General features: G+C 39.7%; 1 protein-coding gene across 1 annotated transcript in view; it reads right to left on the reverse strand.

The window, feature by feature from the left end:
• Positions 1-18,471: 18,471 nt before the first annotated feature.
• CALCR (calcitonin receptor) overlaps positions 18,472-25,583 on the reverse strand; it is a gene marked incomplete at both ends in the record, with an annotated part of 49,331 nt that continues 42,219 nt past the window's right edge. Inside the window, 3 exons of the mRNA XM_084230840.1 lie at positions 18,472-18,729; positions 21,388-21,429; positions 23,332-23,550. Of these exons, the coding sequence (XP_084086966.1) occupies positions 18,472-18,729; positions 21,388-21,429; positions 23,332-23,550 (519 nt within the window). The remainder of the gene's footprint in view (positions 18,730-21,387; positions 21,430-23,331; positions 23,551-25,583) is intronic.

Below are 25,583 nucleotides of genomic sequence, written 5' to 3' on the forward strand. Positions count from 1 at the left end.
GCCCTGGACCATTTTTAGGGCCAGGCTGCAGTGAGCAGTCCTAAGAACCAAACTTCCTGTTATTGTCATGCTTAAAACACACCTTAGACTCAGCTCAGATATGGTATGGGACAGGACAGGTCTTTCCTACAGGGGTTGGGAGGGCCTGCCTTTTTCCCTTGGAGAGATTGGTCTTAGTTGTGCTGTGGGGTAGGCCAACTGATGTGTATAGTAGAGTCATCACTTTTGATCTTTTGTAGTTTTATTAAACTTAAACTGAGAAAAAATAAAAAACAAAAACAAAACAAAGAGTTGATCCATAACTTGTATCATATATGAAAATTAGCTCAAAATGGATTCTTGATATAAATAGAAAATCTAAAACTTCTAGAAAGAAATATAGAAAAAAAAATCTTTGTGATTTTGGATTAGACAGAGATTTTTTAAATCAAATCAATATTAACTCAAAGAAAAATTTAAAAAAATAGATAATAAGCTCACCTAGGGTAATAAATTCTCACATGGATACCAAAAAAAGAAAAGAAAAAGAAAATCCCCAAAATTCAATACCAAAAGCACAATCCATAAAAGAAATATTTTAAAATTGGACTTCACAAAAATTAGAAACTTCTCTTTGAAAGACATTGTTTAAGAGAAAAGAGAGAATATATTTTTACATATATTTGCATTATTCCTGATTAAGGTATGCATTTAGAATATATAAAGAACCCCCAATAACTAGGGAACAAAAATCCAATTAAAAATGAACAAAATATGTGAACAGAGAGATCACCAGGAAAGATGTATTGTCAATCAGCATAAGGAAATATGCTCAATATGCTCGTTAGCCATCAAGGAATTAGAAATGTAACATATTGTATGTCAGTTTTGCCTCAATAAAGCTGTTAACAAAATAAGATATATTTATATTCTTACTTGCCAAGATTTGAAATCACTTATGTTTTCAGGAGACTTCCTCTTTACTAAGGTCATGTAGGAATTGTAAGGACTCCCATGGTGAGGGAACCTTTCACCCCCACCTCCTTGCTCCTGCTCTTGAGCTCTCACACTTGGGCTTACCTCAGAGACAACCTAATCACTCTTCTCTCCTACAAATCGGATTTAGCCCCAGAGACAAGCAAAACACCTTAGGGCTCTGTAATCACCTTTCAAAAGCACCTTGTCTTTATATTCCCATCTGGAATGCTGCCCAAAATTGGGACATAAAAAGAAATGCCTAGCTTTGACGTGGAAGGACATTTCTGCTTTTATCAGTGCTGGGAGTCCTTTCCCCTCTTGGAAATTCACCTTTATTCCTCAACTTGAGGACCAATCAAAAACCTGCTGAGAATTTGCCCTTTAAGAGCCAATAAAACACAAAGACCCTTTCAAATAATTTGTCCTACTCTTGGGCATGATCACATTTCAGAACTTTGAGGCCTATCTGAATCTAAAATTCAAACTGCAGGGCCTCCCTGGTGGCGCAAATGGTTTAATGCAGCATTGTGAAGCTGTCTGCAGGCTCTGCAGTGTAGGTTCAATTCCCAGCCGGCCAGGGAGATACCCACATGGCATGGCAGACCTCTCCTGTCTCGCCCGCTGCTCCCCTCAGCAGTGTTTTTGGTCTGCCTGTTCTCCCCTCTCTGTCTCTGGTGAATCCTCTCACACTCCCGTGTCTCTGGCCTGTATACCCCAGTTCTTGTATAAATAAATAAATCTTTAAAAAAATTAAAAAAATAAAATTCAAACTGCATCCCTAAATCCTTTTGGGTATAATATTTATTGATAAAATATTTCTAAATTTCTCTGTCTGGTGAAGGTACAGTAATTGGTAGATAATTGAGGGTTTATTGTGGTTACTCATTTGGGTTTGTTTTGTTTTCTTTTGACAATGATTAAAGAGCTGGTAGGAATTCAGAGCCATCACTTCAGAATTAATTCTCATTATTCAGTTGAGAAAGAATCCATGTCAGTATCTGCAGAAGAGATCAACTACAGCTATCCTCTCAGGTGCTGGCATTTTGACAGTCTTTGGATTTGTGCTTCAACTATTTTGTTTCTCTCAAAAGCAGTGCTGGAAAATGTTATTTAATAAAGTTCCCAGTTACTTGAGACTTCACTATATCTTTATCCTGAATCTTTATTCTTAGATAACAGCAAATAGGTAAACTGTTTGGCTCTTCATGAAGAAAGTTTACAAGTTTCTCAATGTCAGGGACAATGTAAAGAGAATTCACAAGTAAACTAAAAAAAAAAAAAAAAAGAACCTTAATAATCTCAATACATCTCAGCTGCACAAAATTTCATGAGGTATAATCTATATTGTACAAAAATGTTATAGAAATTCCAGTATTTCTTATCAGATCTCTTAACTCTCTGAAAACATTCCGAATGAAGTGGCATTAGTTTTTGGATGAAAAGGGCTATCCTCTGGCTCTATAACCTTCATCAAATAGTTAATTTGGGAGTGTGACTTAACTTATTTGTGTGGTGGTTAAGTTTACTTATGTAGAGTAAGGAAAAATGTCAGGCTTTTCTGCCCTCCCGCCATCAGGATAGATGATGGATCCTTGCGGTCCTGAATGCATGCCTGATGGCGGGCACCTGGAGTAGGGTGTGGCATAGGTAGATGGGATTCACCTGGGCTAAGACTGGGCTTTGAAGGGCGGTGTCACGGGGACGCCAGGAGAAGCCAAAAGAGAAGCTGAGAAAGAAGCAGCAGAAGCTGAGAGAGAAGCAGAGAAGGCCGGAGAGATCAGATAGAGTGAAGACTTGCTGGGGGCTGGGAGTCTTGCCAGCACCCTGCCTGCCGTGTACTGGGTAAATCCCAATAAAAGCCTGCAAAAAGCCACTGAGGACTCTGACTCCTCCTTTACCCGGTCAGCTGGACCAGAAAACCTGCATTGTGACTCTTCCCGCCCCTACAACGTGTCAACATGATGGGTCATATTATCCCTAGATATTTTGTCAATAATGATTCTGGATCTGTCTGGGAGAGTGTTTCTGGATGAGATTTCATTTGAATCAGTAGAATAAATAAAACGTATTGCTCTCTCCCTATTGTGGCCTGAAGTTGAAGGTCTGAACAGAACAAAAAGGCTCAGCATCCTTTAAGAGAGATTTCCTTCTGCCATTAAAACTGGGACATCAGCTTTTTTCTGCTTTCAGGTTCAAACTGAAATATCAGTTCTCCTTGGTCACAGGCCTCAGACTATACCATCTACTCTCCTGGTGTACGGTCAGGACACATGCAGGTTTTTTGATCCAGTAGACCAGGAAAAGGAGGAGTCACAGTCCTCAGTGGCTTTTTTTTTTTTTAAAGATTTATTTTATTTATTTATACAAGCACTGGGTACAGTCAGAAGCACGGGAGGGTGAGAGAATTCACCAGAGCCAGAGCGGGGAGCAGAGCAGGCAGAAGGACCGAAGTACACTGCTGAGGGGAGCAGCGGGCGGCAGGAGAGGTCTGTGCGCCATGTGGGACCCTCCTCCGGTGGCCGGGGAGCAGCCCTGGATCCAACCGGCGCCGCAGAGGCTTTGGGCAGCTTCGCAACCCAGCGCTCAACCGCTGCACCACCGGGGAGGCCCCCTCAGTGGCTTTTGCAGGTTTTTTATTTAGATTACCAGGTACACGGCCCCCAGCAAGTCTTCACTCTTTGACTTGGGCTCTCCGTCCTTCTTTCTGTTTCTCTGCTTGGCTTCTGCTGCTTCTTTCTCGGCTTCTTTTTCGGCTGCTGTTGGCGTCCCCGTGACACCGCCCTTAAAAGCCCAGTCTCAGCCCAGGTGAATCCCATCTACCTATGCCCACACCCTACTCCAGGTGCCCGCCATCAGGCATGCATTCAGGACCGCAGGGTTCCCTCATCTATCCTGATGGCGGGAGGGCAGAAAAGCCTGACATTTTTCTTTACCTGGGTCCCCAACTTCCTGTCTCATCCTGTATGTCTTGGGCTTGTCAGTCTCCGTAAGTCTTCATGTTTATATACAATCACTATTGCCTCTGTTTCTCTGGTGGTCCCTGATAGATTAAGTTTTCCTTATATCCTCTTGGAGCTTGTAGGGCAGGATGGGTCACAGAGCAGGTTTTCTAATGATCCCAGCAGACGGGGGTAAAGGAGGAGTCAGAGTCCTGGAGCCCTCAGTGGCTTTTGCAGGCTTTTATTGGGATTTACCGGGTACATGGCAGGTAGGGGTGCTGGGGGGCCGGGAGGCTGGCAGGCCTCCCAGCCCCCAGCAAGTCTTCACTCTTTCTGGGCTCTCTGGTGGTCTCTGCTGCTCTCACGGTTCTGCTTCTCTTCTCTTCCATTCGTTCTGTTTCTCCTTCTCTGCTTCTGCTGGTGTCCCTGTGACAGCGTCCTTAAAAGCCCAGTCTCAGCCTAGGTGAATCCCATCTACCTAGGCCCACACCCTACTCCAGGTGCCCGCCATCAGACATGTGTTCAGGACCGCAGGATTCCGTCTTCTATCATGATGGTGGGAGGGCAGAAAAGCGTGATACTTTTTTTTTTTTTTAAAAAAAGCCTGATACTTTTTACCTTACCCTACAGAGCTTACGAAAGCATGAGTATTGATTAGTTTCTCTGATCTTGTTTCTCCTATCTCACTCAACAATATAGCATGTGGAATAGGCCGTTTCAGGAGAAGACCAATGATTCCAGAAAGGCCTTGTTCTGGCAAAAGCCACTTCTCCTGCATTAGCTCCAGGAAAAAGTTCCTATACAGAGTAAAACCAAAAACCTCATGTGCAACCTGGAAAACAGCACATTTTTCCAGTGCCAAAGGGAGTAGAGTTGTACGCTTGTCAGTTTAAACTGACAGAAAAATTCATTTGTGTTTTAGACCAATGTCATTGTGTAATCAGTTTATAGGTGAAAAAACATGAACTAAAGCATTATTGGAAGCTCCTTGGTCGACATAAAAATCAGATCCAGTTCACCACACCAGAGATGCGACATACACCAAATCAGGTTTGTAAGTTTAAGGAGAAGAGTGCTTTGTCCTGTTTTGCTAAATTTCCTAGAAGATTCCACTGCTGATTAGTGCTTAGGGGAAGTCTTGATGTTTGTTGGGGATGGGAGGTTGCCATGGTGAGCATCAGGGGCCTAAAGAGGGAAAGAGGAGGCAAAGAGAGAAACCACAGCAGTTCCTGAAAGTAGCTCCTTTGAAGTTCACTCACAGTTTAGAGTTAGGGTATCTGTCCCTTTCTGGAGAAATATGGTTCAGGACTTCCTTTATGTCTCCCAGGCTGTGAAATGAGTACCTTTTTTTGGCATGAAAACCAAAGTGATCAGAAGAGAACTTACAAAACATCTGTCATGCTGACTCTCAGGGCAGCCTGTGGTGAGACTTCCTTTCCCCACCTGACTTTGCTTCAGTTGGTGCTCAGTTTATCCCCACTACGGGAGACCCCCACCTGAGTTAAAGACCATTCACTGCTAAATGGGGCATGCCTCTTTCCCCTGCTCCATTTGACCACTTTCACATATGTTATTGTTCAAGATGATTATGTGCGAATGGGTTGAGTTCCAGAGAGCTACAAAATGGTCAGGAAAGTACATTATCTTCAGCAAGGGAATGATCACCTTCGAATATCCAAAGAAAATTGCCTCATACCATGATAAACTGAGCCAAAGAGCTGGTTTATTTGTTGTGTGTGTGGGGGGGCGGTGGGTGTGTTTAAATCGAACCAGTGTTTTTTTGTTGTTTTATTTACTACTCTACTTACATAGTCTTTCTTATTCATAAAGAAATCACTATAACACATAATGTAACAGCATGATCGCCACTGAAAGGGGAGGTTCCATGTTCCTTGCCCCACCTAAAGAAGGGTGGAATTGAGTGGTGGGGGGAAGCTAAAAAGGACTTGGGGGCCTTCCTGGTGGTGCAAGAGGTTAAGCACAGCAGTGTGAAGCTATCTGCAGCCTCTGCAGTAGGAGTTTGATCCCTGGCCAAGCAGGGAGCTACCCACATGGAGCAGCAGACTTCTCCTGTCTCACCCGCTACTCCCCTCAGCAGTGTATTTCACTCAGTCTGCTTGTTCTGTTCCCCACTCTGTCTCTGGTGAATCCTCTCACCCCCTGCACCTCTGGCCTGTACCCCAGTTCTTATATGCATAAATAAATAAATCTTTAAAAAATAAAATAAAAGGATTTGGGAGAGAGGACTTAGTCGCGAATACTTGAAGGAGGCACATGAAGCAGAGAGACATGAAGTGGCACTTGCTTCTCGAACATGGCTTTGCACCAGGGATTTGGGGGGACATGGAAGGAGTCTCTTGGAAGAGATGTGGGTGAGACATGGGGGGAGGTGACATTTGCAGCTTATCTTGACTTGTACTTTGATTTTGTTTCTTTCCTTCCAGATTTGCTTGGTTGCTTTTGCCCTTTCCCTGTTGCTTTTGCTGGATGTTGCCTTAGACTTGTGGCAAACTTTTGGGCTTCAGTGGCCCTGCTTTGGGCCAACCCTGTTTGGTTGGGCATTTACCCACGAGGGCAGGGTAACTTTGGGTATTTAATTGGGAAATTATTATTCTTTCTTTGCTTAAAGTTCTTTTCTATTAAAGGTCTCACACACTTACACTATGCTTTGTCTTTATGCAGCAGATGGCAGAACCCATTTAGAGCCTGCAAGTTTGGGGATCTCGGGGTGCCTCTCATTCTACCCACTAACAGTAATAGTCTCTGCAAAATTTCTTTTATTGATTACTTGACATTGCCTAAAGATTCTAAAATTATATGAATTTTTATAGTTTAAATTACCAGAAATAGAATTACCACTCTTAGAGCTGATACACTTGAGAGCATCTTTCCTCTGACAAAGAAATTGAAGACTATGTAAATTGCAAAGCACTTTGTTATTTTGATGCTGTGTCTAAGCAAAAGGTTAATTATAATGCCTTTTAATCCTGTTTTTAAAAACTGATCTGTAGGAATTTGGTATTTAAATAGGTTTAGTTTGGCACTCTCCAAACAAGATGATTTCTAATGGTGTTGTTCTGAAAGATTTTACTTTTTGAAAAGTGCCTTTTGATTTTTCACTTATGCAAAGCTTTAGTCATATTCTTATTAAAAATAGTTTTTTAATTGAAAATTAAAAAATCAAGACTAATGACATGATACTAATAATATGATACTCTCTAAGAACTGAAGCTAATCTATCCAGAAAAATGCTTTCATACATAACTTTTGAACTAGAAGAATGAACCCAGGGATTAGAAATGCAACTGAAGTTATTAGTAGACCGAAAATTATGTTGAAGTCTTAACTGGGAGATGGATTTTAAAAAATTATTAGAAAAGCATAGACCAAAGAATTCCATCATAAATTTGGAAAGCAGTATCTCCTTCTATCCTACTTTGGGGAGGAATGTATTCAGTCTCATTACCTAAAAAAGGTATTCAGGGGTAAGTGGAAGAAATAACCAAAGGCCTTGAAAATCTTATTTGTGGGGGAAGATACAGCAAACACTGGCAGCTTGCATGGAAGGACTGGGGATGTTTGCCAGACACCGAGGAGATGGCCAGGATCAGAGAACGCAGAAAGCCCGAGAGGAAACAGCAGCTTCATTAACAAGCTCAGAATGGGAGCTCACTGGCATTGTGGCAAATGGCCAAGGCTGTACAATTAAACCGGACAAATGAACTATGAGCACATGTGAAGGTGTGCTTTAAAAGACAAATTGAGGCATAATACAAAATTTAAGAGTTTATTTGAGCAAAGATCCATTTGAGCAGGGTAGCACTGAAACTGGAAGTGGTAGGAGGACTCTGCAGACAGAAGCCAGGGTAAGACTTCTGCTGAAAAAGTGCAGAAGTAGAAGAATAGAAATATTTGATTGGCTATTGCTTAAAGCCTAGCTTGCTGTTTGGATTTCTAATGTTGAGATATTTATAGTCTTAGCATTTGGTTTGCTTACATAAAGCCTTCACGGCATTAGCATCCCATCAGTCTGCTGGCATTCTGGTTTCATTAATTTATCAGAAGTATTTGAAGTCCTGATATTTGATGCTTTGTGAACATCCTCAAAATGTTCCTGGGATTAGAATCTTTAACAGTCTATCATTTGTGACTCTCACAAGATGGAAAGAAAGACTTGCTTTCTTGTACCTGCCACATAGAAATGAAAACACATAGTAGTATTTGTCTTCCTGGATCTGGCTTATTTCACTTAGCATAATGTCTTCTAGGTTCATCCATGTTGTCACAAATGGCAGAATTTATTTCTTTTGCAAGGTTGAATAATATTCTATTATATAGGTATATGCCACATTTCCTTTGTCCATTTGTCTGTCAGCAGACATTTAGGTTTCTGCCTCTTGGATATTGTGAATGTGCAGCAATAAGGGTAGACACAGATACCTCTTTGTGACCAGATTTAATTTACACTAATCATAGCAAGAAATAGGCTTGCTGTTTCCTAAGACAGGTCTTACTTTTACTTTTTGAGGAGCCTCCATGCTGTTTTCCCTGATTTACACTGATTTACATCCCAGCCAACAACGTACAAGGATTCCCTTTTCTTCATAGCCTCACCAACATTTCTTATTTTTTGTCTGTTAATAGTTATTCTAACCAGTATGAGGTGATATGAGCTAGTATAAATGAGATTTTATAGGCTGGAAACCAGGGACTCTACTAATTTGGAATGAAAACTTTGGTAACATTAAATTTTTGAAAAGAAGACAAATGAACAATTTGTAATTCTCATCACTGTCTTCCCTCCTCTGGTTGATGTAATATAATATGACTGTTAATGTAATTTTGTTGAATGTGAGAAACAGTGCTGTGGAAATATTTTCTAAAAGAATATCATCTCCAACTGAACTCTGTTGAATGAATGTATAATTATGAAAAGAAGATATAAATACAAACAGCAACTGGGCATAAGTAAAATCTTAGAGTTGAGGCAATATTTCAAATATTATAAAATGTTGAAAATCATAAGCAATCCCAGTCTTTTCTTGTGAAAATATGTTTTATTTTTTAATTTTTGAGGGGAAAAAAGGATAACCAATCAAAATCTATGGAAAGACTGGATAGAATTTGGAAAGCGCTGATTGCATCTTTGAGCAGTATACAGTTTGCTTGCCCCTGGAATAGAACATTCTATAATTTGAAATTTCCTACTGTTTCACAGGACCTGGAAGTGTCAAAATGGTAAAGTGAGAATGAAATTATTTTCTGAGCTTAATAGTGGTTTGGCTACAGTCCACCCACATCATGGCAGAATAGCGAAGTTGGGAGCACCTTTTCCCCCAAAACCAACTTAAAAAAAATTGCTCAAAGAAGATTCAAATTTCCCTGACAGAGTCCCAGAACTTTTCCGTGGGGGACTTGCACTGAAGTAGGTGGCTTTTGGGGAAGGGAGGGCAGTCATGTGTGGGCACAGTTCAGCCTACGTCACTGGGAGTTCTGTGGCCCAAGTAGACAAGAAAATCTCCCGCAGCCCCTGTGGGAAGGTGAGAGAACGGTCTTCAGGCAGAACTGTGTTGGGCACAGCAAATTCCTTCTTATTGTCTTGGAAGGAATCAAGTAGGCACACTGCTCAAAACCTGGGTCCCTGGAGATTGGGGCAAACTTGGGGTGGCTACGTTGGTGGCCATTACCTCTGGCCATTGTGGGACTGCGGGACATAAAGCCTGCTTGGTTATCTCCTGCCTGCCAGGGCCAACTTAGTCCTGGAGCTTGAGCCCTGTGAACCTCACCTACCCACTCTCACCAGGAGATACAAGTTTGGTAGACTGTGAACCGTGGCTGTGGAGAGAGAGGTGAGGAGGAGGAGGTGACCACTTCACTGCTCACCAAGACTTACGTAGACTTCACTGCTCACCAAGACCTCTCCTGTTTGCCCCGCTGCTCCCCTCAGCAGTGTATTTCAGTAGATCTGACTGTCCTGCTCCCTACTCTGTCTCAGTGAATCCTCCACACCTCTGGCCTATACCCCAGTTCTTCTATAAATAAATAAATAAATAAATAAATTTAAATTTTTTTTTTTTTTTAAAAGAAAAGACTGACATGGGATATTTAAGCCCCATTCTCCCAGGCTCTCCCCACCCCCTGCCAAGGTGAACAAAGGAGAGAAACAAAACCAAACCCTGAGTGCTTCAATTGCAAAAAAAAGCAAGAATGGGGGCCTCTCCTGGTGGCGCAGTTGAGGGCCATTCTGTGAAGCTGTCTGCAGCCTCTGCAGCGCCGGTTCCATCCCCGCCAGCCGGCTGGGCCAGGGTCCCACATGGCTCTGCAGACCTCTCCTGTCTCGCCCGCTGCTCCCCTCAGCAGTGTATTTCTGTCATCTGCCTGTTCTGCTCCCCACTCTGTCTCTGGTGAATCCTCTCACCCTCTGGCACCTCTGACTGTACCCAGTTCTTGTATAAATAAATAAATAAATCTTTAAAAAAATAAAAAAGGAAGAAGGGAACACATGCCTCAGAAGCAAAGAATAGCAAAGCACAAGTTGGAAAAGCAAATGGAGAAAAATAGATATTTAATCTCCCTGAAATCACTTTCTTATTTGGGATTAGTAGTAGACCCATGGAAATATTTGTTTCTTTGTTGTGAGTCAGTTTTTTCCAGCATCATCTATTAAGCAACTCATTCTTTTCCCCTGTTTTCCCCTAATATCACCTTCATTAGATATTATGGAAAATCTCATATCTGGAAACTATCTTAAGATAGGATTTAATTATTCCTCAATAAATTTGGTAGAAATGATCTATAAAACCATTGTGGGGGCCTCCCCGGTGGCGCAGCGGTTGAGCGCTGGGTTGCGAAGCTGCCCAAAGCCTCTGCGGCGCCGGTTCGATCCCCTGCTGCTCCCCGGCCACCGGAGGAGGGTCCCACATGGCGCGCAGACCTGTCCTGCCGCCCGCTGCTCCCCTCAGCGGTGTACTTCGATCCTTCTGCCTGCTCTGCTCCCCGCTCTGGCTCTGGTGAATTCTCTCACCCTCCCGTGCTTCTGACTATACCCAGTGCTTGTATAAACAAAACAAACAAACAAAATAAATAAATAAATAAAACATGCCTCTAAAAAAAAAAAATCCAAAAAAAAAACCATTGTGGACTGGTTTTTGACTAATTAGTTTCAGTTATCTATTTTTTGTGACCATTTTATATATTCTTTTAGAAATTTGTTTCATTTTTGTTTTCAAATTTATTAGTGTAAGATTGTACATTGAGCATATACATAAGGGCATCATAATTATTATTATCTTTGTTGTATCTTATTCACCTTTTTGGTATGTATTTTTGTTTATTTATTGAGGTAACATTGGTTTACAACATTGTGTATGATTTAGAGGTACAGACTCACACCCTTTGGATGTATGTTACCACACCACACCCACCACCAAGGCTCTGAAAATCCTCCACCATTGTGCCCCCTCACTCTGTATCTTCTCCACTCTCCTTTTCCTCTGGTCACCTCGATTCTAGGGTTTCTTGGGTCTGTTATTGGTTTGGTTTTATCTGACCCTTTTTTTCTTTATATTCCACATGTAAATGACAACTTTCACTATCTGTCTTTCTCTTTCTGACTTATTTTGCTCAGCATAATCCACTCCAGTTACATCTATGTTGTTGAAAAACGACAAGAGTTTATCTTTTCTTTAAAGCTGAGTAATATTCCATTGTGTATATAGACCACATCTTCCTAGTCTACTCATTTATCTTTGGGCACTTAGATTGTTTCTACAGCTTGGGTATTGTAAATAGTGCTGCCATGAATGGAGGGATACATAGGAACCTTCAAACTAGTGTTTTTGCATTCCTTGGTAGATACCTAGGTGTGGATTTGCTGGATCATATGGTAGTTCTATTTGTAATATTTCTTGGAACCTCCATATTGTTTTCCTAAGGGGTTGGACCGATCTACATTCCCACCAACAGTGTAAGAGATTTCTTTTTTTTGAATATTCTTGCCAGCTGTAGAGTAAGGAAAAAGTCAGGCTTTTCTGCCTTCCTGCCATCAGGATAGATGATGGATCCTTGCGGTCCTGAATGCATGCCTGATGGCGGACACCTGGAATAGGGTGTGGACATAGGTGGGATTCACCTGGGCTGAGACTGGGCTTTTAAGGGCGGCGTCACGGGGACCCCAGGAGAAGCCGAAAGAGAAACCGAGCAGAAGCCGAGAGAAGGCCGGAGAGCCCACAGAGTGAAGACTTGCTGGGGGCGAGGAGGCCTGCCAGCCTCCTGGCCCCCCAGCACCCCTGCCTGCCATATGCCTGGTGAACCCCAATAAAAGACCTGCAAAAGCCACCAAGGACTCTGACTCCTTTATCCGGTCTGCTGGATCAGAAAACCTGCCTTGTGTCCATTCCTGCCCCTACACCAGCATATGTTATTTCTGGTATTTTTGATATGGGTCATTCTTCACAGGTGTGAGTTGATATCACAATGCATCATTGTAGGTTTTTTTTTAGGTAATGTTGGTTTACATTGTTGTACTTTAGAAGTGTAGGATTTCCCCCCCCCACCCTGCCTTCAGGTGTAGCTACTGTAGTTCCCCTTCCACCAAAGCACCCCTTGTGCACTGTGCTCTCTCTCCACTTCGTTCTTGCCTCTAACCCCAAGAGTTTTCAAGTTTATCTGAATTTTTGTTTGGTTTCTCTATATTCCACATATAAGTGAAACCATCTGGTATTTGTCTTTCTCCTCCTGATTTATTTCACTTAGCATTATCCCCTCCGGCTCCATCTCATTTGCCACAAATGGCCTGATGATAAGTGATGATGAGGGTTTTTTCATGTGCCTGTTGGCCAGTATGGCTGTTTCTATGAACATTCTGTGTGTACGCAGAAAGAATATAAGTTTCTTATTTGTTGAGCATATAGTTTGATACATTCTTAACAGTTTGAGTTTGGTAGTTATATTTTCATGACCTCCTTACTCCTATAGGGAGTATCCTGTGGGCATTGTGGCCAACAATAAGACCCGTTGCTGCAGGAGATGTCTCAAAGCAATGGAGATGGCAAAGAGCAGAACACAATAAAATTCTTCCTCTCACCTTATAACCTGAGGCTATTCTTTAACTCTGCCACCCCTCCTCCTCAAAATAAACACTGGTTTGAGAAAATTAGCATCTCTCATTTTTTATTTCATTTTTTCTTTTCCCCATCAAATTAAATGCATCTGTCCCCTCTGCTTCTATAGCTCCTTCAGCTTGCTATCTGGAGAGGCAAAGGTAGCCCTTATGAGTTTGCCATCTTGGCAGGCCCTACAGTTCCTCAATGCCTCTTCTTTCCCCACTCTCTACCTCTCTTCACCATCTGGCACACAGTGGAATGGGTGAATGAATATTCATGGACTTCACCATCTTATCTATTTAAGCCTTAGTTCTTGAAAACCAATTAGTGGAAGTGGAAGTCTTACTACATACAGTGGCAAGAGCAGCCACGCCTACCCTTACTCAACTCTTCAGCAGGCATCAAATTAGGGCTGATATATCCATTGGAAAATTTCCCAAACATGTTTTGTTTCTCAACTATCCACACAAAGACCACATTTGAAGTGGAGGAATTGCAAACCAGCATTGTATGTGAAAAACCTTCTTGCTGGAAAAAGAAGTCATCACTACAGAAAGGAATCTATCAAACTCTAGAAAGATGAATTTCATTTGAAGACCTTACATATTTTCAGTCCTGTTTTGAGAGACAGGATGGGGTAATAGGACCAACCAAGATGCCAATTTAAAAGGCAGAGGCATAGGGCACTCAATTCAAATCAGAGCTCAGCTGCTTAGTAATTGTGTTTGTGGTGGAGAAGTGATTTAAGATGGGCTTTAAAAACAGGTTTAGTTGTTAAAAAGAGTAGGTGATCTACTGCCTATAATTCTGTTTTGCTTACAGGATTTTGATGATGGTATTCCTTTCTTTTTTCTTCTTGTCATCTCTATTTAAGGGATTCCCCCCGCCCCCGTAATTTTAGACCCTGCAATACCCCTCTTATGATGACAGCTTACAGAAGTAGATATCATGAGTACGGTGGAGAAGTGCTATATTAAGAGAAATATTTGCTTCCCTGAGGCTAATGCCTTCCCCTGCTGTGCAAAGATTTTAAGTTTGCAACCGGTGTATTGTAAGGTAGGTAAAGTATCAGGCTTTTTTGCCCTCCCACCATTGGGCTTAATGGTGGATCCTTGCAGCCCTGAATGCGTGCCTGATGGCAGACACCTCGAGTAAGGTGTGGTCATGCGTAGGTGGGTACACCTGGGCTGAGAGACTGGGTTTATAAGGGTGGCGCAGTAGAGTGCAGTGTGGTGGTGTGATGTCGAGGATAGAGGAGTGCGGCAGAGAGTAACAGAGCGCGATGGAGTATGGCAACTACAGAGGGAAAAGAGCATGAAGACAACAGGCCTGCTAGAACCATTAATGAACCTACCTGGTATGGGTTGGTTGCATTACATGGATGTTTACGTGGAGGGTCCCTATATGAGAGACTGTTGTGCTAACTTTGATTGGCCAGTCTGGCAGGTTTGGGTGGAGACCAGTTCCCTCATCCATTCTAAAGATTTTCTTTGTTGTAAATGAAATCTCAAATGGTTTCATTGAGTTCCTATTTAGCACCTTACTAGTATACTCTGAGATTTTATTTAGAGGCAATTTCTCCCAATTAAAATAAGCTAATAGGTCTCTTAAATAAAGGGAACTAGAGTGACATGCAAAGCATTGCTGGTCCCTTGGCAAAGACTGAGCGCACAGCTGGAGGGTCCATGGAAGAGTTTCTGGGAAAGTGGGATAGAAGATATAGAATTTCTGTAAATAGAAAACGGACACTGATCAGTGACCTAAGAGAATGACTGGTTGATACTTCAGATAACGGAAAATCTCTAAAATCTTTCAGAGATGTTTGCTAATTCAAAAGGAGGAAAGTATAGTTCCAGTGGCTGTGTTTTCTCTCCTTCAATGCTTCATATTCAACGATTTTGAACAGTTGTTAATTCTATGCCCAAGAGAACAAAAATCGTCAGGACTGTAGTAAGTTCTTAATTTTCAAATGTGGCTTCTCTATCTTCCTATTCCTTCACATGCTCATGTGCTTCTAGTAATTATCTCCCCTTCCCCTAGCCCCTACAAGTTATCTATGGATTAGTTCACTAAAGTCAATTTTACTGAACTTAGGAGGGAGGCATCTTGCTTCAAAATAGTTTCCTTCTGAATTTACCTCGTTACTTTTTAAAATATGACTTCTCATCTTCCCTCTTCATGAATAATCTTATTTTCAACCTTTAAGTATTAACTCCTATGGCAAATGGTTGAACTGTAATCTAGCCAGTGGTAGAACCAGTTTTTTAGACCTTGTCAAGAAATGAGTCCTTACTTAGCCTGAGTGTAGCAATCTTGTGCTGAAGGTGTTTCACTTGAGTTTTCTTACCCAATTTCCTACCCAATTTCTCTTCCCAATGAGGAAAGATCACACTTATCTACCACCTCTGACCACATCTGTCAGTTGTCCCTTTGTTTTTCCACCCCAAAGAGATCAGTGGTTATGTTTTTAGAGTAATGATTCACCTGGTGGATTCTGAGTTGTACCATTGACAAGGAGTCACCCCTGCAAAGAAACTTTGCTGTGAAAACTATTAATAAATATTTGTTGTATAGCTGAGTGAAAGGTGTATAACATCTGTTGAATAATGATAATGAATGAAGGGATGAATGATAAGAGCTGAAGCTCCATAATAATAGTGTTTTTGTCACTTCTTTTCCTACTTCCTTCCCTCCTTCTGGAAGGAATAGTCTGGTTTCTATGTGTACTCAAAGTCCTATTTTGGATCACTTTGTAGTAGGGATCAAAGTAAGTGAGCAAGTGACCATCTGAATTCAAGTTTTCCTCTTAGAAGTTACATATTTATGGTTTCAGTGGGAAATTACTTCTCTTCCTCAAGATCACAAGGGTAATAATGTCAATTTGTATTGCCCACTGGAACACAAAGGGAACAATGTAGACCTTTCTGAAAAAGCTCTCAGATCTCATGAGGCCAACAATTTTGGATGTCATCGCTTAGTGTGAAGAACCTACAAATTGCTCTTGTTCCCCTTTATTAGTTTATCATTTAATCCTCATTTTTTCCATTTCATGCTTTTCAGATTTGAAAATTTCCAATAGTGGCTTTTATGCATTCTAATGATATTTAATTAGTGATCATTTATCCATCCTTAGTCTCTCTCCTAAACTATATTAAAAATCAATGATTGTAACAATTCTAATGACCGGGTAAGATATTGGACAGTTCAAGTCTGGTCCCAGAATAATGAAAAATCAAAAAACCTCAAAGAACAATATAAGGAGATGATACTTTTTTGTCCTTGGTTTCTTTGCTGTGCTTCCCAACCTTATGGATATAAGTTGACATTTGTGTGTGGGTTTGGCTTTATCAAGACTACAAGAACTATGCCACAATTTATATCAAATTGAAGACTGAAGATGGTTATGTTGACAGAAATAATAACCTTGATATTTTGCACATGGTTTTCTAGTCTATACTTTTGGCTTCTCTTTCTTGCTGCTGAAGTACAAGCCAGATGGGATGTTAGCAGTCCATGGCTGAAATGGAATGAAAAAGAGGACATGGAATGAACAGGAGGCAAGATAAATGAATGGACAGATGAAGAATATATTTTTTTAGAAAAATAGGCAAATGTACATCTTTTTGCTTGTAACACACTCTGTATTAATTTATACATATACATAGCATAAGCATTTCACATAATTTTGACACTATGTGCAATTCTACGGTAAGCTGTTTGGATTTTTTCAGCCCCTACTATATTAGCACAATAACATCTACAATATCTTAGCAATATATTATCACATTTGTACTAGAGCTGCCTGTAATACTCTGTTTTTCCATGTTGTAAACAAAAATAGGAATACCACTACATAAATACTATGACTGGAAAAATACCTTCTTTTCAACACCTCCCTTACATTCAGTAAAGGAGACTTAAACTACTTAGTATCCAAAATGCATTTTCACTGAAGAAATATAATTTTCTTTGGGTGCACAAAATATGTAACCAGAATAAGTCAATATTTTTTTGTCCTTCCACAACTAAATCATTTCTGAAAGGTAGTGGGATAAGATGACACAGATAAGATTTGAGATTTGGAGGCTTTCAATGTATCTCCTCATTTAGCATACAAATTAAATAATGGTAACTGATTATGTTGCAAATTCACAAATTAATTTCAGGTGCCAGCAATGATACTGGTTCGTTCAGGGATTTTCAAAGATTTTTAAGGGAGGAAGTAAAGAGTGATGTGGGAATATAATACTGGGTTTTAATGAGAAACTCTACTATTATCTTAAATGAATTGGTATATGGTCAAACCTGTAGCAGTTACATTTTTTTCTTCTTGTTTTGCTAATAGCAGCAAACAAGAGGTCAACTAGAAACTGATTTCTAACTAGCCCTAGTGAATCTTTCTGGAAAAGACTAAGATCTTATTAAGCTTTAAGCTGGGTGGAAGGCAGTTAATGGACTTATATGGAGTCTTTTAATTACCAGTCTTAAGCAAATTTATCTTTTACTGCTAGATAGCACCCAAGGGCAAGAGGTAATCTGCTTTATAAACCTTGAAGTGTTTTGCTTTATAAATCCTAGAGTTTAGGAAACTCTCTTTAAAGAGAGTTTTCTCTTCCACTAGGAATTATATTTTTGGCAGTTTTGTGAGAAATTTAGTGATGGATTCTTTGTGACCTCCCAACTTATAAACATTAGCCACCAAAGCACATTCAATGTGAAAGCCACTTCCTCAAAGCAGTTAGAAGCTGCCCATTGGACAGGATTATCCAAAACCAAGCTGAGCATACAATGTTAATACACCAATTAATAAATTGGTCCATCTAATGATTCAAGCAAATTGTCTCTAAATTTCATTGTCATTCAAAACATTACATCTTCCTACCAAAGGCAGTTCTTTTTCCACACGTGCTTAGTCATCTCTGTATTAGAAAGTCATTTCATCTTGCAGAGGTCATGTAATTTATACAGCTTACAATTGTGTGGATGGTAAAACATCTGAGTAACATCAGAATTGACTGAAATTAAAAAAATTAAAAATCTGATCTATAGCCAAATACAGAAATATTCTAATTCAAAGTCCAGTTAAAAAGAAAACTATTGACAGCAATTTTAATTTTTCAAAGGTATAAATGGCTCAAGGTTAACAAGGAGCACCCTGTATCTGAACGAGATCAATTTAATTGTGTTTTTGTTGGACACTTTGCTTGCACTACTATGACATCTGCATCTCAGTACTGGATGAAAGATGGAGTTCACAAGTTGCAGTGGGAGACTCCATTCCTAGCCTGTCTCCCACAGCAATAGTACCAAGTATAACTTTCTTCAGATTCACTATGGACAAATTTGCTTAATAATTCTTCACAAATGATATGTTCAGCTCCTGGGAGGATGGGGATCACTTGGAATGCATGGTCTGTCTTTTTCCCAGGAAATGAAGGCTCAGTGATCACGATGCTGCATTTGCTTCACATTCAAGCGGATGACTCTTGCTCAATGATTTCCAGAGCGATGACTTCAGCACCCTCGTTGCCCAGGTTGTTGATGGGCCCATTCCTTGGCTCCTGGTGGCAGATGTAAACAGGGAGGCTGTCTGCCTCGGCAGCAGCTGCAGCAGCGGCAGCAGCAGCAGCAGCAGCAGCGTTGGAGACATGGCGGCTGTTGCCGCTCATCCAAGACAGACCCCATTGGGTCTTGAGTTGGGCCCATTGACGCTTCAGGGTAGTTTGCACCTGGAAGGGAAAAGGGAACCTTGTTTTCATATAATTGTCAGAAATGACTGGAGTTAAGTTTTTGAACACAATTCTTGGAGTTTATCAGAGGTGAGAGGGGACTGAGTGGTAATTCTGCTCTAAAAGGCTGAGCAATCTATGTTCTGGAAGAAGAATTTGCAAATTGGAGAAGTGAGTTACTTGCCTGATCTACTGTTGACAGGATGGTGGTGTTGGATCATTTGGGAAAAGAAATGAAAGCACCATCAATGGGAGGACCATCCTTCAGAATATGTTTTCAAATACACAAACATTTATTAAGGGTATTAATAAGTACTTGGTATAAGTACTTGGTACTCTCTACTATCGCTGCTCCCTTCATCCCTTACACCACACTCCCTGAAAGAGCCCAGGCTTCCTCTCTAATTTCTGGGCTTTTGCTTTACATTTTGCAGTAGGGAGAGCTACAGAATTCAAGAAGAGAGTAGACCGATGATATCTGAAAGGATTTATATGTAACCACAAGCTGAATATGCGTAGGGAGAGCATCCCATTGAGTAATCTTTCAGATAAAACATGAGAATATTTAGCTTTTTGCCATGTAATGGAATTCCTCCTTTAGCACCTCTTCAAGAACCAAGTAAATATTGAAATGCCTGGAGTAATGGGTTGCAGTGGGCTCTCTGGATTAGCAGCATCAGTATCACCTGGAACAAATTCCCTGGCCCCGTCCTGCCTATTGCATGGGAAACTTTACTGGTAGGAACCCAGCAGTTTGTATTTAAATAAACTTTCCAGATGATTCTGATGCACATTCAAGTTTGGGATTCTGATCTAGAGCACATAAATTTTCAGTTTTGAGTCCTAAAGCTGGTTTTCCTGAGTCTCTACAAAGATAATAGTTTTGAAAACCAGGCTTTATTGAATGGAATAATGAAGTTCTAAATAGAAAAGTGTTCTCTTTGCATAAATAGTAAAAACATTACTGCTTTTAAAATAGAGTTTTACTAAAAGCTGTAATATGTACAATATACCTATTAATCCTCTAGAGCTCTGCCAAAACAACATTCAGCTCTGCCAAAACAACATTCAGGCAAAACCCTATCACAATGTTATCTCAGATGCAGCTGGAAACTAACTTCCTGCAGCTAAGAATGTCCTACCTGAGTTTAATGTTGTAAGACAATACATTCACAGAAGGCCCAGCTGAGACCCAGATTCCTAAAATCCATGTAGCTGTGATATTACTTTTGGCACATAACACAATCTCTAGGTTATTAGAAATGTCACATTTGTACCTTCCCCAGTAACAGGATCCTAATTAAAATGGAGATGGTTTCTTTATTTCAAAAAGACTCCAATGAACTAGAAACATTCAATTGTTGAGAGTACCTCTAGGTGTGCTTTCTTGCCTGTCACTTAAAACATAGCATTATAGTACAGACACAATGAATATTGAGATATTTTTATAAATGCAGGCGATCCCCTCATGTTTTCAAGTTAGCCCTATTTTGGTATTATTTTAGATGAAAAAATTTATTTTGTATGCCACCTGAAGCAACTCAAAAGGCAAGAACATATGTTCACAGAAATGGGAATAAAGATGGGGTGACCTAAGTCTTATTTGTTTTTACTATTTTTTTTTTTTTATATAGCAAGAGACACTTCAATATCTGGTAACAAAAGGATGCTAACTAAAGAAATAAAGAATAGAGACCATATTAAGTACCAGTTGATAACAGTTAGAAAATGTTTCTAATTACTTACAGGAAAATGATATGTTGATCCCTTAATGAAGTGTGGTTTAACTTAGTATAGAACGATTCTTAACAGTTAATTTAAAATATCAAAAATACTTTTATATTCAAAGTTGGTGTGTAACTCAAAGTGTATTAACAAAAAGCCATGGAGGAATTACAGACACGATGCCGTGGAAGATTTACTTCATTGTGAATCAGGAAATTTGGATTCTAGTCCTGATTATACAGCTGTTATTGTGACACTGGGCAAGTCATTTGCTTTCTGCAGCTTAGATTTCTCACCTGAAAAATGGGGGAGCTCTCAAATCATGTTCCCCCAAGCCCTGGAAGTTCTCTATATGAATTTAAGCAGATCCCCTTTTATGTTTTATAAATTGGGCTCCCAGGGAAAATTTCTTTGGAAGAAAGGGCAATCTGGCTAAAAAATCCTGGAAACACTGGTCATATAGCTCTTCAGATTTTACTCATGTAAATATTCAGAGCATAATTATTTATTGGAATATCCTTCCTTTCTGACTCTTGAGAGTGATTTTCAAGATGTTGAGTAAGTGCTATGGCACCAACCAGCAAGTGAAAAAGAAGGCAGTGAGGCAGCTAGATAGTGGCTGTGCCTTAGTGAAGGGCTGGGTCTTCCAAAGGGAATGAGGACAAAATTTCTTTTTCAATGGGCATTCACAATAGCCTTCACTATTCTGCACAGGGTGGGGACAGTCTTAAGGTACAATCCAAGGAAATGAGAATTTTAGCTGCCTCTCTAGATAACACCTGCAAATGTACCATACAAATGGGGCAAGACACAGTTTGGAGTAGGGTAAAAGACATGAGATCCAGGGAGGTCTACTGTATGGGACCCTTGGAAAACTGTAAAGGGCTGGCTTTATATAAATGAGTGATTGCATCACATGAAATGCATGCTTACCTCATTGTTGCATAAGCAGTAGATAATCGAGACAAAGAATCCCTGAAAAAGAAGAAAAAAAAATGGAGTTATTTTTGTGTGTATTTTGTTGTTCAGTAATCAATATAAACAGACCCTGGAGAGGAGCATTTCACTATTTCAATAGCAAGTCACTCGATGAACAACAATACAACTCACATGCAGTGTTACTGCAAGAACATTCCATCAGAAATGCATTTTTTCTTGTTAAGATCCTATTGTTTGGTTAAATGGATATCTCAAGTCAATCTGGTTAATATGTTACTGTCTTTAACATGGAGATTTGTAGCAGAAAATGCTGATTCTAGTGAATTGAAAAAAAAATTTTGCACTCAAATTTTTTTAAATTGAGGTCTTGTGGAGTTTAGTAGAGAAATCTTTTGTAAGTACAAGCATCAGAGTGTACAGCTGCGGGTTTGTCCACATGTCTCATGGTGAACTAACACAGTATCCGAGGTACAGCTAGTCCTCTCTCAAATAAGGAAATGGGCTAAGTAACTTCTGAGGTGCTGGTCACCACTCAGGGGATCCCTTGTATCCAAGCTTTAATTATCTATAGAGAGAGTCAAAGCAGTAGTTCAGATTACTAACATAATCCCTGAGCTTTATTTTCAGCCCTATAAATTCTTCACATTAAACTTCAGCAGTAGAAACTAGAACTACTTTGAAATGTGTAATTCAGAGGGCCAAACTCGTCCTAAAACTGTGGCAGACTCATTGCATCCTAAGGATTGCCATGTCCCAAGCTCCCGAGACAGCCAGAGCCCCCCATTCTCTCTCACACAAAACCTGGATATGCTTCCCTTTATTGTAACAGAACTGTCACCTGCGAATTCCTGACATCCTCCTGAGCTATGGATGCTCTGTGCAAATGCTTTGCACTTCATGAAAAACAATTTAATGTTTATTACTGAAAGGAGGGCCTGAAAATAACTATGTGGATGACCAGGGAGAGTATGTCTGGCTGGGACCTGCTGAGAGCCATGGGAGGATGCAAAGGCAGAAGAAAGAAAGTACCTCAAAAAAAAAAAAAAAAAAAAACCCAAAAAACAAAAAACTGGTTCCTTTCACGGTTTTAGCTGGGTCCATTGATTTAGTTATGAGATTCAGAATGAGATTTCCTGATTTTGTCACTAACCAGAAAAGTCTATTTCTGCACTTTAAGGTAATCATAATGATATTTACCTAACACACAAAGAGCTTAATAAATGGAAGCCATAATATTTTTTTAAAAAATTCTGGATTAGACAATGTGAGGATATCAGTCATACCTGTTCTCTTGGGTCTTCCTGACATTGTAGGAATGGTTATATTAGTAGACATTGGAAGGGCATATTTAAAGAGTCGTCTAAGATATTCTGACCTTTCTAATCAGGTGAAGGTAGCGAAATGCAGTAACTAAAAACTGGGCTCCAGCAGGAGGGAAGAATTTCCCAGCTCACGATCAAATGGAGGCAATTTATACTGATGCAAACATCTGCTCCTTTCCCCTTTCATGACAATAGCGGCTATGGGACAGGCATCCACATTTGGGAATCGATAAGCATTGGTTATGTTGATCTTCGAAACAGTCCTCAAAAACAAACACAAATGTGACCCTCAAGGTACTGGAGAGAGGAAGGAAAGGTTAATGGATGGACCATGAGAACGGAAGTCTTCTCCTTAGTGCTGTGATGGGTTAGTCCCTGGACAAATATTTGTCTTCATAAAGGTATGTTCTCAAAGTTCATACTTTCCTTGTTTCTTCTTCAGTGTAATGATTTAAAAAATGGGAAAACAAGCAATGTGAAAGAGAGGAACTACATCCCTTTCAGTTTACATGTATTCTAAAGGGTCTTTCTAATCACAGTTGAGCCTAAGAAAATAGTCACTCTCCATCTACTAGCCTAGCAAATAGTTGAATAAATGCACAACTGGCTTCCTTACCTGGAAATGAATCAAAGAGTGCATCAGGTAATCATAAATTTTCGCAAGTGTCTTGTTGGAAGGTCTCCAGGGAAAGACAACGAACTGGATCCCCAGCAGGGGCACCAGGACCAGAGTGGCCCTCACCGCCTTCAGGTACATGTGCGATTCAGCATGTTGGTTTTCTCTTATTTTTTTCACAAGCACCCGGACAATGTTGAGCAAAAAGAAGAAATTGACCTGCAAAGATAGCATGTTATGAGCAAATCACGTCTGTCACTACCACCTAAGGACACCCACTTTCCTCAGTTATGTTTATCCAGTGTGAGGAGCAGATGCTGCCTATGAGGGAGTAAGAGACTGTCTAGAGATAAAACAATTTAGTTGCAGAAATGTTTATAAAATACTGTTGGGACACCGAGCATCAGTGTGTATAGCCAAAGACTGTTTCCAGAGCTGAATTAACATTTTCGGTTTTTTTTTCCTAAAGGGGAAAATATTTTCCATATGCATGTAGATGTATCAAGTTTGACTCTACTGAGGCTGTTTATTCTTTATTTTCACTTATAATTTTTTAAAGAGAAGTCATAAACGACATATTAGATGTTGCTTTATTGTCTTTTATTTATGAAGATTTCACCCTTAGCCAGGACTACTGAAAGTAAAATGAAGACAGAAAAATGTATTTGTAAAGTGTGTGTAGTGGAGACAGCTAACTCAGCCTTTTTAAAAATAACACTTTAAAAATATTTAGCATATTCATCAGTAATTTTTTTAATTGAGGCAACATTGGTTTACAACACTGTATATGATTTGGGGGGACAGGATCACATCTCCTGAGATGTGTGTCAATTCACCATCCCAACCACCAAGTTACCCATAGTCCTTTATCCTAGTAGTAATACTTAAAGAAAGAAAATAACTTAATTGAGGTATAATGTACATTAAATAAAATGGATTTTAAGTTTACATTAGAGAATTTTAGAGAAATGGATGCATGTGTTTAACAATCATACCAAACAAAAAAGTATTTCTATCATTTCAGAAATTTCTTTCCTACCTTTGCAGATGAACATCTCTACCCCCAACACACATACTTTAAGCAACCACTAATTTCTGTTAACATAGAAATGGAGTATTATATAGTATGTACTCTTTTGTGTCAGTATTCTTTGGTTTAACATATTACCTGTGAGAGTCATCTATGTTGTATATATTGGCATTCCACTCATTTTTATTTATTACATGAATAATATATATATAATTTGTGTATTCATTCTTCTGTTGATGGAAATTGAATTGGTTTCTACAATTTGATTATTATGATGGAATAGGCTATATTTGTAAATAAGTCTTTGTATGAACATGTTTTCATTTCTCTTGAATAAGTTATCTAGGTATGGAATTATTCTTTCATTATATTAAGTGTATGCTTAACTTTATGGAAAGCTGTCAAGCCATTTTCCATAGAGGTAGCCCATTTTATATGTCTAGCATTATATATGAGAATTCCAATTGCTCTCCACCTTTCCAACACTTGATATGGTCACTCTTTTTTAAGATTAACCATTTTTGGTTGGTCATAAACTATTTTTTATCTGTAAAGATAAGTTTGGAAATGGAAGTTGTTTTAAATTTTTAATTGATAATTTACTTTTAAATGATTAGAATGACCTTTCTACTTGGAATAGACGTAAACGTGATTGCCAAAAAAAAAAAAAAGAAGAAGAAGAAAGGAAAGAAGAGAACTTCAGTTATAATAAAACTCTTATGAGGTATTATAAATGTTCAAGACCTGAGTCTGTGGGGCCTTGTGAGGACAGTAGGCTACTAAGTATGACACATGTCTCTGGAGAAGGAAAAAAAACCTGAATTTGCATTAAAAAGACCAGGAAATTTAGAGCAGTATGAATGATAACCCAATGTGATCAGCTGCTAATGGATGCTTTTTCAACGCAAGAACACAATCTAGACTCAGACGGTTTTTATTTTCCATACGCTTATCCAAGTTAAACAATGACTTTGAGACCAATGGGGAAAATGGCTAAATATTAAATTTGATGGCTCTGATATGTCCAACGTAGAGTAAGCCATTGGTAGAGATATGGAACTTAAAGATTCAGATAGTCAAATTCTTCCCTTGACAATTTTTACTAGTTATGATTTTGGGTGACTTTAGTGGAGTCTTTGGGTCTAGTTTTCCACATGTGTAACACAATCTGTTTTGAAGGATTGGTGTTAGGAATAGTATGTGTGTAAAGTGCCTTTGAGTG

This window comes from Talpa europaea, assembly GCF_964194135.1.
Source record: "Talpa europaea genome assembly, chromosome: 3".
Taxonomy (NCBI): domain Eukaryota; kingdom Metazoa; phylum Chordata; class Mammalia; order Eulipotyphla; family Talpidae; genus Talpa; species Talpa europaea.